Source organism: Pelodiscus sinensis, chromosome 23 (assembly GCF_049634645.1).
Source record: "Pelodiscus sinensis isolate JC-2024 chromosome 23, ASM4963464v1, whole genome shotgun sequence".
Taxonomy (NCBI): domain Eukaryota; kingdom Metazoa; phylum Chordata; order Testudines; family Trionychidae; genus Pelodiscus; species Pelodiscus sinensis.
The window spans coordinates 18,724,105-18,738,762 of record NC_134733.1 but is presented as its reverse complement, the minus strand read 5'-3'; the positions used below and the strand labels follow the sequence as shown (position 1 = coordinate 18,738,762).

Here is a 14,658-nt window from a genome sequence, read left to right as displayed (position 1 = left end):
CTTCGTTGGGGATACTGGACGATTTTTATTTTAAGTTATAAATCTGACTCGGTTCAAAATGAAAAGTGGACCCTCCATCTTTCAGCCCTCGTCATGTGGAATCAAACCACATGTCAAAAGGGAAGTCAGTCAGGGGAATGGAAATTTTGTACTTCGATCAAATGTGTCAACTTTTCTTATTGCAATTACAAGTATAAATCACCACTTTGTCTTCCAGGCCCTGAACAGCTTTGCCCTTGATAGGTATGTCTGGGCTCTTGTTTAAACTTGCCGCCTCTCCCATCCTCATTCCCCGCTGCATCCTTTGTCCTCCCCTACTACTATGGCTTTGCATTTTCTTTTGTGTCACTCTTTGTGCTCAGAATGACTTCCCACTTTCCAGGCACCAAGAGTCGTCCCTCCTACCTCCAAACCCATTCCACTTGCTAAGCATCCTACGCTGGCTTCCTGTGCCAGTAATATCCCCTCTGCCTGTACCTTTATGCTGGCCAATCTATTCATCTCAAGGCCAGATTCTCATATCTGTATTTATGGTGAATGCCACCACTGAAAGCAATGGCATTACCTTATGGACAACAGTACCTGGCTTAGAGTAAGGGAGAGCTGGTGAGTATCCACAGATTCCATTATTGTCAGCTCCAATGAAATGACCAGTAGTTGTGGGTACTCAGCACTTCCCAGGATCAGGCCCCCTTGACTGTCAAGACAAAATGTTCAAAAGCATCTAAGCGACTTAGCAGAAAATTATGACTTTTTCATATGTAACTTAGGCACTTAGAAGCCTAACAGTGAAATTTTCAAAAGCATAATTGGTTACTAGGTACCTAACTCTCACTGAAAGCTAATGAGACTTAGGTTCCCAAGAGCCTAAATCTCTTTGGAAAATAAGATCAAGGCTTCTAATCACTTCAGTGCTTTTGAGAATCTTACCCTAAGTCCTGTAGCTCAGACTGTGATTTTAAATCACTTTGTCCACTTATGGTGTGATTTAGTTTGCAAAGAGCAATATACAGGACGTCTAAGCAGTTAAAGAAAGACTTTTCTTAGCTTAGATCTGAAATACAACACAGTGGATGTTAACAGTTCAGTTAGGTTCTATACAATATGTTTTATTTCATGCTGTGACTAAAGAAGAGACTCAAAAGTGGTTTAAATACTTTATCCAAGACAAATAATAATTAAAGAAAAACCCTCTGCCTTGCTGTGCTCCACATATGCCAATTCCATGGTCTTCACATGTAGAAATCATGCCATTTTCCTTGCCCTGTTAAACTCAAACTGTCCCACAACTGGCATGATGCAGAAAAGTCATTCCCACTTGAAAACATGAGGTTAGCTGTACTGTAAGAAAGGAGATAGTAAGAGTGTGGGGAAAATCAGAGCCTCATTATCTGCTGACCTTGGAAAAAGGAAAATACCAAACTGTGTTTTAGGATTTGGTGGTGGCAACTTCACCGAAGATATGTACACGTGACACATTGTTTCAAGATGAGAAGTGGAACAAAGGATCCTTGAATTGTTTGGCAGAGTTCAGTAATAACAAATATATCAAGTGAAACTGGAAATGGCCAATTTCTGCCTCTCTCAGTATTAGCTGGAGTTGATTGAAGGCATCAATCAAAAATGTTACTCTACATCTGAAAAATATCTTCAGCACATTGGAAAGCACTTTGATGGGAAATGGACCAATGCAGTTTCTCCAGTTACTCTGTACCGTTTGAGCATAATCCTGGCCCATAGTTTACCTCTTGGGAGCATATTTGTTCTTACATTGTATAAGCAACCCAGTAGATAACATTGACTGCTGCAAAGGCTGCTGGAAACACTGCCCTGGCATAAATATCGATGGTGTCTGCATCAATGGGCTTAAAGAGGGACTTCAAGCCACGCTTTTTCTCTTGATTAGATTCTTGATGCTTCTTTGTCTCTCCAGTTTCAACTGCCACAGAGCCATATGATCCAGGTAGACTTTTGGGAGCTCGGTGCTGCCGGTTAGAAATGGCCAGCTCCTGGTTCACGCCAGCAACAGAAAGGGAAAACAAAACAATGGCGTTCTTCACATTGACCTGCAAACAAAAGAGAAGAACCTCTGATGACAATCTGCATGAGAAGAGAGTCAGAATACTGAATCAGAGCTAGCCAGGTGGCCTAATGGTCTGATAGGCAGGAGATCCAAAATGGTGAACAGTACTTTGTTCCAAAGCTAGCAATGGCCGAGGGAACTGTGAATGGCTCTGTTCTGCCACGCAGGAAACCCAGGGTAAATTCTGGTTATAATTTTACATTCCATGAGCTATTGCAGGGGCTTGTGGCACCGGAGAGGCAGCATGCTTGATGGTGGGCTAATCACAAGTGGTATTGGTCAGCTCCAAAGGGACTGCGTGGGCTACCCAGCTGAAAGGATAACTGATTGGCCTGAAACAGGATGGGTTCTGTAAGGCGGCGGATGTTCCTGGGTACGTTTCTGTAAAGAGCGCAGAACAATCGTATCTGCTAGCAGCTTAGCAAGATTAATTAATAACAATAAAATCATCATAATACAAAAATCAAGTCCAGGGATTCACATCCCCCTGTCGATTTGTGGGGAGGAAATTTGCAAACTGTGGATTGTCAAACACATTTTACCCTAATCGATTCATTCTGCCTATCAGGCACGTAAAGAGCATGAAGGGAACAAATGAGCTATCTAGAATTATGAATTCCAGCAAGGAATTTCAAGTGAGCAATTGCTTTGTGCTTGCAGCCTGTTACAGAGGTCTCCTTTGGAACACAAGCTGTATGCCAGGGTCTGTCTGGAATCCACGGAACACAGTGAAGAATATGCATCTCCATGGGACAACAATGAAGGCGATGGGCCTGGTTCTCAGGATTGCTGTGGCCTTTTATGGTCCTTTTGCAAGTCAAAGGGTCCATAAACAAAAGCTACCGGAAAATACTCTGAGGGCACGGGGCCTCCCTGGCTGGTGGAGAACTGGCATAAGGGCTCTACACTGGCCCTGCTCCTAGCTTGGGCTGGGTGGCATATTGGGACTATTTGAACAGAGCACCTTGAAGTTGCTCTAATCTACATCAAGGGCTGGACATGTCCCCAAAGGTCCTCTCCATCTCCAGGATACAAGCAACACGAATGTGGCTTCAAAGCCCCTTTGTGTCTCTATTCTCCCATCCTGGCCCAAGCATGCAACAGAGGAACAATCAGGCCCAGCTGCATGTGACATGGTGAGGATTGGTTACTGGCTCTGTATCCTGCTAATTGTCCTTAGCTGGCTTTGACTTGTACCGCCAACAGGCATCAATCAGCCTGGTGGCATTCAGGGCTAAGCACTCACATGGGGGGGGGGGGTGGCTAGTAGAGGGGAGTGACTGATGACAAGGCCGTAATACAGGGTGGTTGTTCTTCAAAGCCTTCCACCGCAGCCCCGGCACCCGGTTTACTGACCTCTCCACTCTGTCTGCTCGCCTTCAGCTTGGCTTTTTGCTTTTTCATGTAGTCGGCATTGAAATGTGCAAATGCATATTCCACCAGTGCAGCAAAGACAAATACGTAGCAAATCCAGAAGTAAACATCCAGCGCCTTGATGGCAGAGGCTCGTGGGAGTGAAGACCGGGCACTGACCATCAACGTGGTCATAGTCAGAACGGTGGTTATCCCTAGGGAAGTGCAGGAGAAGCTTGGCTTAGGGGTTTGTAACACATTCCAGCGGGAATAAACAATAACTTCTACCTAGAGAGGAGCTGGCGGAGACTTTCAAAGCCATCCAGGGGACCTGGGCACCCACTTCTGAACTGGGCACTCATTGCCCGAGGCAGCTCTGAAAATCTCAACGTGATTTCAGTTACCAGACACAGACAGATCCCTTAGCACAACCGAAGGAGGGTCTTGTCTATTCTGAGCACCTACTCCTCTCCCTCATGACTTCAGTGGGAGTCAAGGCTGCAGTCCTGAGTCTTTTTGAGTAGTGTCTGACAAATGCTATTGTTTTTAGGGATACAATATAACAACATTAAACTTTTATTTTCCATCCTTTGCTAGTGCATTCTGCCCCAAAGGAAAGCGAGAAGCAAGAAGGAAGGTAAATAAGGAAAAGTTATTTACTTGTTCCCATAATATAAGAACTAGGGGTCACCAAATGAAAGGAATAAGTAGCAGGTTTAAAAGAAACAAAAGGAAGTTTTTCTTCACACAGCACACAGTCAACCTGTGGAACACCTTGCCAGGGGATGTTGTTAAAACTAGGACTTTAACAGGGTTCAAAAAAGAGCTAGATAAATTCATGGAGGTTAGGTCCATCAATGGCTATGAGCCAGGATAGGTAGGAATGGTGTCCCTAGTCTCTGTTTGTCTGGAAATGGATGCCAGGAGAGGGATCATGTGATGATTACCTATTGTGTTTACTCCCTCTGGAGCATCTGGCATTGGCCACTGTTGGCAGACAGGATACTGGGCTAGATGGACCTTTGGTCTGACCCAGTATGGCTGTTCTTACGTTCTTAAGGAACCCCTCTGTAAGACTCATTGCTTTGCCAGGGCAGACACAGCATTCATAAATATGCTTTTCTTCCAGTAATGGCACATTGGAGATGACTATCTGGCCTTTGCATGGCCTCCTTTCAAGATCCTAACCCCAGTCTTTTTACCTAGTGACACCCTCGCGGGCACAGCTGATTGGCTGATCCAGAAGGACACCCAAGACATGGCCACCAGTAAGATGGAAGGCATGTAAGACTGAATGATATAAACGCCTCGATTCCGCCGCAGGTGGAAGTGCAGACTGAGCCTGGGAAACTGACCCGCTGGTGGAGAGAGTGGGCAAAGGATACACATGACATGTATTAGAAGGTTGGATTTATAATCACCCAGTTTATAACATAACATACAAGAGTCATGACACTGATTTGCACTTTTACATCATCTTTCACTCAAGGGTCACAAAGGGCTTTGCATTAATTAAGTCTCATAAAACCCTGTGAAGCACCATAAGCAGTGTCACCATTATTAGTTCTAAGAATGGTCGAGTGACTTGCTGCAGGTTGCATAGTGAGTCAGTAGCAGACCAAAAACAGATTTCAGGACTCCCAGTTCCTAATTCCTTGCTCTAACAGTACTATTTCAAAATGTGATCTGCTTTAAGATTTGTATAATCTGTCGTGAAAAGTCCTCCAGATACTAAATTTAGATTTTTTAAAAAGATCATGTGAATTTAAAACTAACAGGAAAAGAGCTTGGTGGATATGGGGACAGCATAACTAAGCATTTAACTACAGGCAGTCCCTGGGTTACGTACAAGATAGGGACTATAGGTTTGTTCTTAAGTTGAATTTGTATGTAAGTCGGAACTGGCTCCAGATTCAGCCACTGCTGAAACTGATCAGTGGCTGACTACAGGAAGCCCGAGGCAGAGTTGCTCTGCCCCCGGCTTCCTGGAATCAGCAGCTGATCAGTTTCAACAGCAGCTGAATCTGGACTCCTGGGACAGAACAGCTGGGGTGCTGCCGGGTAGGTCCCCGCAGGACCAACCCGGCAGCACCCCAGCTACTCTACCCCAGGCGTCCCGCAACAAAAGCCTGGTCTGCTGGGGGGCGGGGCGCACTAGCTGTGCACCCTTCCTCCCCCAGCAGACCAGGGAGACCCGAGCAAAGCCGCGGAGGCGCAGAGGTCCCGCCGCCTCTGCGGCTTTGCTCCTCTTTCCCTGCTGTGCTGGGGGGGAGTCCCCCCCAGCACACCAGGGAGACCCGAGCAAAGCCGCAGAGGCGGCGGGGTCCTCTGCCTCTGCGGCTTTGCTCCTGTCTCCCTGCTGTGCAAAGAAGCAAAGGAGCAAAGCCGCAAAGGCAGCGGGGTCCCCCGCCTCTGCGGCTTTGCTCCTGTCTCCCTGCTGTGCAAAGAAGCAAAGGAGCAAAGCCGCACGGGCAGCGGGGTCCCGCCGCCTGTGCGGCTTTGCTCGGGTCTCCCTGCTGTGCTGGGGAGTCCCCCCCAGCACACCAGGGAGACCCGGAGCAGCTTTTCTCACCCCGGAGGACGCGGTGGTGGGACCACTGCACTCTGGGCGGTCCCGCCGCCCGCGAGCTCCGGGGCGAGAAAAGCGCCGTTCGTAAGTGCGGATCCGACATAAGTCGGATCCGCGTAAGTCGGGGACTGCCTGTACATGTAAAAGGACAAATCTATTGCAATAGGCGGGCTAGTATGTCTGTGTCCCAATACCTTCTAGTTCAGGGGTGGGGAACCTTTCTTGGGTCAGGAGCTGCTGTCCCACAGAAAAAAAAAAAATCAGCTGGGGGCCACACACTAATGAAAAGCGAAAAAACAAAAACCAACCTTCCCAGTCGTGGCCCCCAGCTGAGAAGCAGAAGGACACTCCCCACATTCACCTCGCACACCAGAGTCTAGGGGGCCCCAGGCTAGTCGATTCTGTGTGCTCTAGCCCCATGGTGTGGGGACTAGAGTGTCACTTCATGCTCCCCAATGCTGGGGGTGATCTCTGAGCCTCGAGGGCCGGATCCAGGCAAGCTGGGGGCCACATCCAGCCCCCGGGCATGTGGTTCCGCCCCGCCTCTTCTAGTAGATGGCATCAGAGCTGCTCAATTCGCTGTCATAAGCACCATATTATTAGGAATAATGGAGATTCTCCTATAGCCCCAATTGCAAATTACAGCAGGAGGATCTGAGTTCTACCTCTGCTATTGCTGTGAAATGCTGACTGGCAGCCATGTGCAGCATTATGGCAAACACAGAGTCAGTGCCGGACCGAGCCAAAGTTGCGCCCCGGGCAGCGGGTGCACGGCGCATGCGCTGCCCGACCCCGGGCACGCAGCACATGCACGGTGCCCCTTGCCACTGCGCATCAGGTGCCCCCCATAGGTTGGCGCCTCAGGCAGCTGCCTGGCTAGCCCCCCCCAATCCGGCCCTGCACAGAGTCCAGGACGGCTTTGGATTTGTCGCAATAGACTATAATGGCTACCCAAGGGATTAGCAAAGCTGGCACCTTGTCTGCACCTGTAAGCCAACGCTTGCCTACCAGCTGTGGGAAACACAAGAGCCCTTTAAAACAGCTGAAAGGGTATGCAGTTGCCCACACCTCTAGCGTGTTGCTAGGGAGCCAGAGACGTGAGTCCTTTCAACTGTTTCTATTTAAAGGTTTTGCGCCTCCCCCATGGCTGCTAGGTAGGGTTGCCAGATGGTTTAACCAAAAATACCGAACCCACCCCCCCAAAAAAAAACACCGGGGGAAAAAAGAGGGGATACCAAAGTTGTTGAGCAAAAAATATTAAATAATAAAACAGCATGGCCCCTTTCAGAGTGCGTGCAGAGTCAGAATAAGGATAGGAACAGGGGGAGAGGATGAGCACTAAGACCCAGGGAAGGCATTGCTTCCCCTTGGTCTTTAGGCTTTTTGCTGGTGGCCATTTTGATCAAGCCAAAAGCAGCTTCCCTGCGGAACTGGGTAAGCAGGGAGTCCGGGGACCGAGGGGGGAAGGCTAGGGGCTGGGCCCAGTTGCCGAGTGTGTCGTAGGGTGGCCGGTGTTGGGTATTTTCGCCCCTGGCCGGGGAAAAAAAAAATCAGAAAATACGAGACATTTTAGGTGTCTGGTATTTTCTGAATTTTTTTTACCAGACAGGAGGCGAAAATACTGGACTGTCCAGGTCCATACCGGACACCTGGCAACCCTACTGCTGGGTGAGGCACAGGGAAGACGCGAGCCCTTTAAACAGAAGCAGTTAGAAGGGCTTGCGCCTCTCTGCTGCTCTGGGGCAATACGCTATGGGGCGGGGCCTGGAACTACCTCACGGGCCAGATGAAAGCTTTCGGCGGGCTGGATCTGGCCCTCTGAGAGGCTTTTGCCCATCCTTGCTCTAGGTACAGATTAAATACAATTGTACTAGAAACCAGATGGACACATTAAATGGGTTACTTGAAGAGAGGAGATTGTCTATATGGGTAGTAGAGGCTCCCCTAAGCAGAAAGGCCAACAGGCTGCCTGTAACGAAGGCTCAGAGTCAGTTACCAGATTTGAAGTTCATCATTTCTGTCATGAAGCGGTAATTTGTGATTGTGAACTGAGCAAGCTGCAGCTTATCCAGCCCATGGATCTCCTCTTGGTTTCCTGACCAGTGGTACACGATATCCTCTGAAGAGTAGCCATCTGCCAAAAGAAGCTGAATAAGTGCACAGGTTTGGGGAAAAATAAAGATGAATGGGCTCAGAGCAAGACTCAGACACCTCTGCCATGCTGCTCCATCCTCAGTCCCACAGCAAACATGTCTTGCAATCTGGGTAAAATTCCCTGTCCCATCAAGAGCGAGGTCACCAGTGACCCAGCTGGGTAGTGTTCCCTCACACTGTTTGCGATCTTAGAAGAGCTTTCAAGTGGAGAACACAGCTTAAATAGATGCTTTTAACAAACCTAAGAGCAACAGACACAAGGAATGGAGTTTTTGTTTAAATTATAATGCAAACAGCTGCAAAACAAACTAATAAAAGTTTCCTTTGCAGCATTGGCCATCCAAAGTCAGCAGCATTGTGCACGAGAATCTGAATGGAGACGAATATTTGCATTAGCCAGACTGACAGAGCAAACATGTAAAAAAACATGGGTTTTTTTTATATATCTATAGGAGTATATTCTGTGCCACTTTCAATATCTTTGTGCCAGTCAAGCAAAGTGGAAGGAGCAAAGACTGGTCATAACCCCAATCCTGGGAATTATCCCAGTGTCATAGGCAGGCACAGAGCCAGTGAAGCTGGTCCTTATGTCACCTAGAGATGTAAAGAGTTAACTAGTTAACTGGTTACCCAGTAAGCATTAGCTTTAAGGGCATACTTACCCGGTAACCAGTTAACTGGCAGCCTGGTACAGCCAGAGCAACCCGTACATGCAATGCAGCTGGCCAGCTGGGATGGTGCAGCCCCCTCTGCGGGATCCCAGCCCTCCAAGGTTAACTGGTTAAACCTATCATTTAACCGGCTAGTGTTTTAAATGGGAATTTACATCCCTAATGGCAGCCTCTCTGAAGAGTTTGGTTTAGGGGACATATCCAAAGTAAAGACAGGCAAGAAGGGAGACTGACTAGAGTGATGCACCGTAGCTGTCCCCAGCTGTCAGGTGACCCAGGAAGGCTCCTCTAACTTATGCCTTTGGGGTCAAGGTGAGGCAGGGAATCAGGGAGTTATACTCAGCCATCTGGCATCCCATCAGTCCCTGCTGTACCTAACAGAAGTTGGATGCAGCAGAAAAAATGGTGCCTGACATGTAACCTGTCAGCAACCCTTTGCTAGTGAGAAATGGCTGTCTGGATAGAAACAGAGCAAGGTATTTTGTGATCGCACTAAAATAGGACTACACTAATGCTGCAGACAGGTGGACTCCCTTTGGAACACACAGTCTCCGTAGTTTGGGTTAGGAGTTGACTAGCAGAAATGACATGTAGCAACTACAGGCGGAAAGTTTCCTCTGGTTGTACTTTAATACCTTTGTTTGAAGAGGCTTTATTTCTACTTACGTTTATTGCACTGAAATAAAAATCCTCACATTAAATTAAAAAAAAACTTACAAAAGTTGCTGGGAGAGTGAATTGATTGCTAGTTCATTGTCCGCTGCCACTGCATTTGCTGATTATGTAAGTAAAACTGCAGGTTGCTATTTCTGACAGGATGAACTTATTGTGGTTAATTGCCGAGAAAACAAACAGAGTCAGTGCTACAAAGGAAAGAGCAACTGACACTCACATCAAGTTGCCCCTGCACAGGTACTCTGCTAGTCCAAAATCTCTGGACACATCAGGACTCCACTCAGCCACTGACATAGCCACAAAAGGCCAAATTCCCTTCCGTCAACGAGTGAGGCCTGCTTATGTCAGTAGTGAATTTGTCCCCAAACCATTACTGCTCAAGGGAATTACACACAGATCAAGAGGAGAATTGGGCCCAAGTAGAATACAGACACAGTTTATACAGGTTTCCCATGTAAGCACTAAATAGAGTTTAACTAGTCTACGGCCCAGATTCTGACTGATTCCTGTATAGGGGCGAGGTGTTGCTAAGGAAAGACAGAGACATTCAAAAGAGTCTTCACAGAGGCTAGTCACAATAACTACACATGGAATTCTGCCCCTCTTGGTTTCACTTACGCTGTGTCTAGACTACATCCCTCTGTCGACAGAGGGGTGTAGTCTAGACACAGCCTCCCACTGTAATCTCAGCTTTGTCTCTCAGGGCCTGAAGCACTGATTTCAGCGGGCTTTGGACCAGCCCTTAGCACCCAGTTCACTATCTCCAATGTAAATGGAGGATGCTCAGCACCTTGCTGATTCAGTTCTATGGTTCTGGACTGCGTCAGATTGAAGTAATGCTGTAAGGCTCTGTATCCTGATATCCAAACTGTAGGGTTACCCTAATTGAACTTTCTAAAAAGTGGACACTCCTGAGAGGTAGAGTATCGGTATCGGTATCTACCAATTCACGTTGTGTTAATATACTATACTATTTATATACTAACACCATGTGAGTTGCTAGATACTGATACCGATACAGATACACTCCCTCTCAGGAGTGTCCTCTTTTCTGAAAGTTCAAATATGGTAACCCTACCAAACCTTGAATCAAGGGAACTGGGGTTAGGCCTTATATTTCCTAAATCCAAACCAGCCCTTATATTGAATTGATTTGAGCTGCCTCACAGAACCACAGCTAAGTACTATCCATGCAGGATTTCAACAGGACACGCGCAGGCCTGCCGACAGGGGAAGAGGTAAAGATTCTAAAGGGCCTAGGGTTCTTGGCCACCACTATTATTATTGTGACAGCGGCGGCAGCCGAAGCTCTGGGCCCTTTAGAATCGCTGAGCACTCCAGAGCCCAGCACTGCGCACTCCAGCCGGCTCTGAGGGCCTTCGGAGAGAGGAGAGTGTTGCCATTTGGGTGGTGTTGGGGACTGACTGCCCCAATCTCACTCCTTCCACTAGAGGCCCTCTCCCTTCAAGGAGCATGGAGCTGGGGACCCCCCCCCTCCCACCGCATTGTCCAGAGGCCCCATGAATCTGTCAGCTCCCTTGGGCATGCATAATAGACACCACTGTCCTCAGTATTTTGTACTCACAGCTCTCTAGATCCAGCATGCACTCTTGTTCATCCATGGGATACTTAGTGAGGTCCATGTCACAGGCCACGGTTGAGGTAATCCTGCCCCCACATGCCAGAAAAATCAATAGTGCCAGTGATTTATTTCTAGAGAGAACTGTAGTCTGTCATAAATTAAATTAATGGAGACTGCCTATCTGCTAGAACTGGCAGGGACGGTCATTGAGTCCAGTCCCCTGCCTTCACAGCAAGACCAAGTACCATCCCTGACAAACTTTTGCCCCAAATGGCCTCTGCAGTGATTGAACTCACAACCCTGGGTTTAGCAGGCCAAACCACTGAGCTATCCCTCCCCCCAGGATAGCTGGGCATGTAATTTCCCCATAATCCAAAGACTGGGTAGGAAACCCTTAATCTACATCTATATATCACTCAGCCACATCAGCCCATGGGGGAACTTGGTGGGGTTGGCAGCAAAAGAGTGCAGTCCCAGCAGCACGGGAGATAGGCACTCACCAAGGGACAATAGGTAGTTCCTTCTCCAGGAGTCCCTGGTATCCATGGGCCAGATGGGCAAGAAGACTCCTGATTGCTCAGCATTTGCCAGCTCCTAGGATTTAAGCTGGTGTAGGGGTCATGTGGAGCCTCTGTTTGTGCCATTCCAGCAGCCTCCCCTCCCCTGTCATACTAGGAATGGGAATCTAGCCTGACAGACACTGCAGGTCTAGATAGTTGCCTGGTTAGGAGTCAGGAAGGAATTTTTTCTCCCACGTACAATTGATGGAGAACCAGGGAGTTTCTGCAGCATCTGCAAGCCACAGTGAGTTGAGCAGGAACACGCATGGAACTTAACTGAGGTCCTAGGGTGGATTTGTTTATTTGTTGCAAGTTGCAGATGCTTTCCAGTGTGCTTAAGAGAATAAAATGGCTCTTAGAAGCAAAAGGCCTGGGATTTTGGTGATGAGCCTTGAGTTCATGTGGTAGGGTGAGACCTTATGACCTTCACAGACCAAGGTCCTTGTACTGCTGTACCCTCTGTCCTGCTTACAGCAGGACCTTGGGTGCTAGGGCTCAGAGAAAACTGATTTCTATAGGCTAGGGTGAGGAGATAAATACTTATATAGTAAGGAGCCCTGTAACCCCCACACTGGAACAAATTAAATGCCTGGGACAGAAGAGTGCGGGTGATGGGCAGAGAGTGTCTCTTCCCTGTGTTAAAGTTTAATAAAAGTTGTGACCGGCTGCTTATTCCCATGCCTGCATCTATCCTCAATTTGCTGCCAAGTCCACATAAGAAACCAGTACTGCTTTCCAAGTCCTTTAGGCTCTTACACTAACCAGTCCTTGCAACGACCCCCTGAGGGAAAGGCAACAGGTACCGAATGGTTAAATGACATGCTCAAGGCTAGATACTACTACTACTAAATAATCATTATTGTAGAGTGTTGGAAACGAAATCCATTCTGGAGTAATTTCAATGAAGTTACTCCAGGGATGAATTTGACCCTGCAGCTCCAAAACATTGTGCACGTGTTAACTTTTTTTCAGAATACCCCCTGAGGTGGGGAAATGTTATTGTTGCCTTTGTGCAGACGGGGACAATTAAAGCTGAGAAAGTTTAAATGACTCAGCCAAAGTCACACAGGGAATCAGTGTCAGCCACAGAACCCAGGAACTCCTTGCTTGGTTCACACTACCGCTTGGTCTGGTAGTTGTGTAGAACAACCCCAATGATAGCAAGATCATGCTCTGTTAATGATACACCTGGTGATTAATGATTACATGATGGGAAATTTGTTACTGTGGTCACTTGTGCCTTCCCTGTGTACACTTGACAGAGCAATGAGGGGTCTTGCACAGAAATGCATCAGGCTAACATAGGTTTTTTAGTTTTTTTAAATGAATGGTTTTCAAATATAATCTAGGGAAAGGGCATGATTATATTTTAGAGTCTATTCGAAAAGCTAACACAGGAGAGAAATTGCTCTCTCTTTACCTGATGCTATATAAAATGACTCCGTCAGGCTGTAGCCTAATAAGTTTGTTTTCCACAGTCACATCGTGGAACCAAGCAGACTTGGCATTTACTATGAATGTATCTGGTAACCAGAGCTTGTCCACAAACCGACTGTCCAAACCCAGAGTTTCGTTGGTGTGGTTGTAAGACAGGCGGTCGTCTCGCCAGCTCTGATGCAAAAATACTGTCATGGTGTATTCCTGGCACGAGAAGAACCAACAGTTAATACACCATGTGAAACAAACACAATGATGATATCTTGGGGCCTGGTCAAATTTCATTGTTTTAGTCTGGAACATCTAATAGCTGCTTCCTCTGTGCTGGAATATTTTTATACTCAATCAGAATAAAACTGCCTGGGCATTTTAATGTCTCTCGTCTGTTTCTATCCATGGATAACCCCAAACTATCGAAGCACCCAGCTATCCAACTGCTCTGATCCAAAGGCATTTGTCAGGTATATTGTGTAGCAAGAGCTGCATGTTTGTCTGAGACAGTTGGGAAGAATCCGCTCAGAAGAGATGTTAACCTGATTGCTTATGAAGGACCAAGGGTTTTTTGGGGAAGGGATCAGGTTGAAAAAAAGCCCCAGGTGAATGAAACAGAGCGAGGGGGATCAGTGATAAGTCACAGCGATGGCTTTAAAAATAAGTCTTTAAGGTTTAATAGGCTACAAAATACAGTTGATCTTCATACTTCTTGAAGCTAGAATCTAGCCTGTTGCTTTCTTCAGGGGGGTGGACATGGCTGAGATAATGAAGGGAGCATCTTACAACTTTTCAGAGGGCAAAGAGAGGCTGAGCTCCACAAGCCTCTTTCTAGAAGGGTGTGTCTACACTTGCACCCTCTTTCGAGAGAGGGATGCAAATGAAGCTGGGATTTAAATATCCCACGCTTCATTTGCATATTCGCAGACGGGCGCTATTTCAAAATACTTTATTTCAAAATGAAAAATGCTGTTTAGATGCGGTTATTTTGGGAGAAAACCCGTCTTCTGAAATAACCCTTAAACCTCTTGTATGAGGAATAAGGGTTATTTTGGAAGAAGGGTTTTCTCCCAAAATAACTGCATCTAAACAGCATTTTTTATTTCAAAATAAAGTATTTTTTCAAAATAAAGTATTTTGAAATAGCGCCTGTCCGCAAATATGCAAATGAAGCATGGGATATTTAAATCCCGGCTTCATTTGCAATTTCAAATGTCTACACGTGCATCCTGCTCTCGAAAGAGGGTGCAAGTGTAGACATACCTGAAGTGTCTAGGAGAAAAAGGAATTGGAGTAGAAATTGGATTTAACTCTTTAAAATAGTTTTCCTAACAATAAGGGCAACATACTTGGGATTCTAACCATGCCCTCCCTTCTAAGCCAGCTTAAATGGGGCATGCCTGGCCAGATCACTAGCTGGGGCAAACCAGTGTAGCTCCAGTGCAGTAACACTGGTCAATGTACAGCCTGTGAGGACCTGGCCTATGGGCTAGCATGCCGCTTAAGTCTTCACTTTTTGGGCTTTTCCTATGATAGTTTTTCACTTGAAACATTTAGAGTAACCTTTTTCCTCTTTGCCAATA

General features: G+C 46.9%; 1 protein-coding gene across 6 annotated transcripts in view; it reads right to left on the bottom strand.

Annotated features, from left to right (window-relative positions):
• Window positions 1–1,088: 1,088 nt before the first annotated feature.
• Window positions 1,089–14,658, bottom strand: part of GABRD (gamma-aminobutyric acid type A receptor subunit delta) — an 80,399-nt gene continuing 66,829 nt past the window's right edge. For all 6 annotated transcript variants that reach the window (XM_014571569.3, XM_075906903.1, XM_075906901.1 and 3 more), the window contains 6 exons: window positions 13,068–13,288; window positions 11,091–11,173; window positions 8,002–8,139; window positions 4,639–4,794; window positions 3,440–3,651; window positions 1,089–2,066 (listed from right to left, as the gene is read on the bottom strand). In XM_014571569.3, the coding sequence (XP_014427055.1) occupies window positions 1,767–2,066; window positions 3,440–3,651; window positions 4,639–4,794; window positions 8,002–8,139; window positions 11,091–11,173; window positions 13,068–13,288 (1,110 nt within the window). In that variant the 3' untranslated portion in view covers window positions 1,089–1,766. The remainder of the gene's footprint in view (window positions 2,067–3,439; window positions 3,652–4,638; window positions 4,795–8,001; window positions 8,140–11,090; window positions 11,174–13,067; window positions 13,289–14,658) is intronic.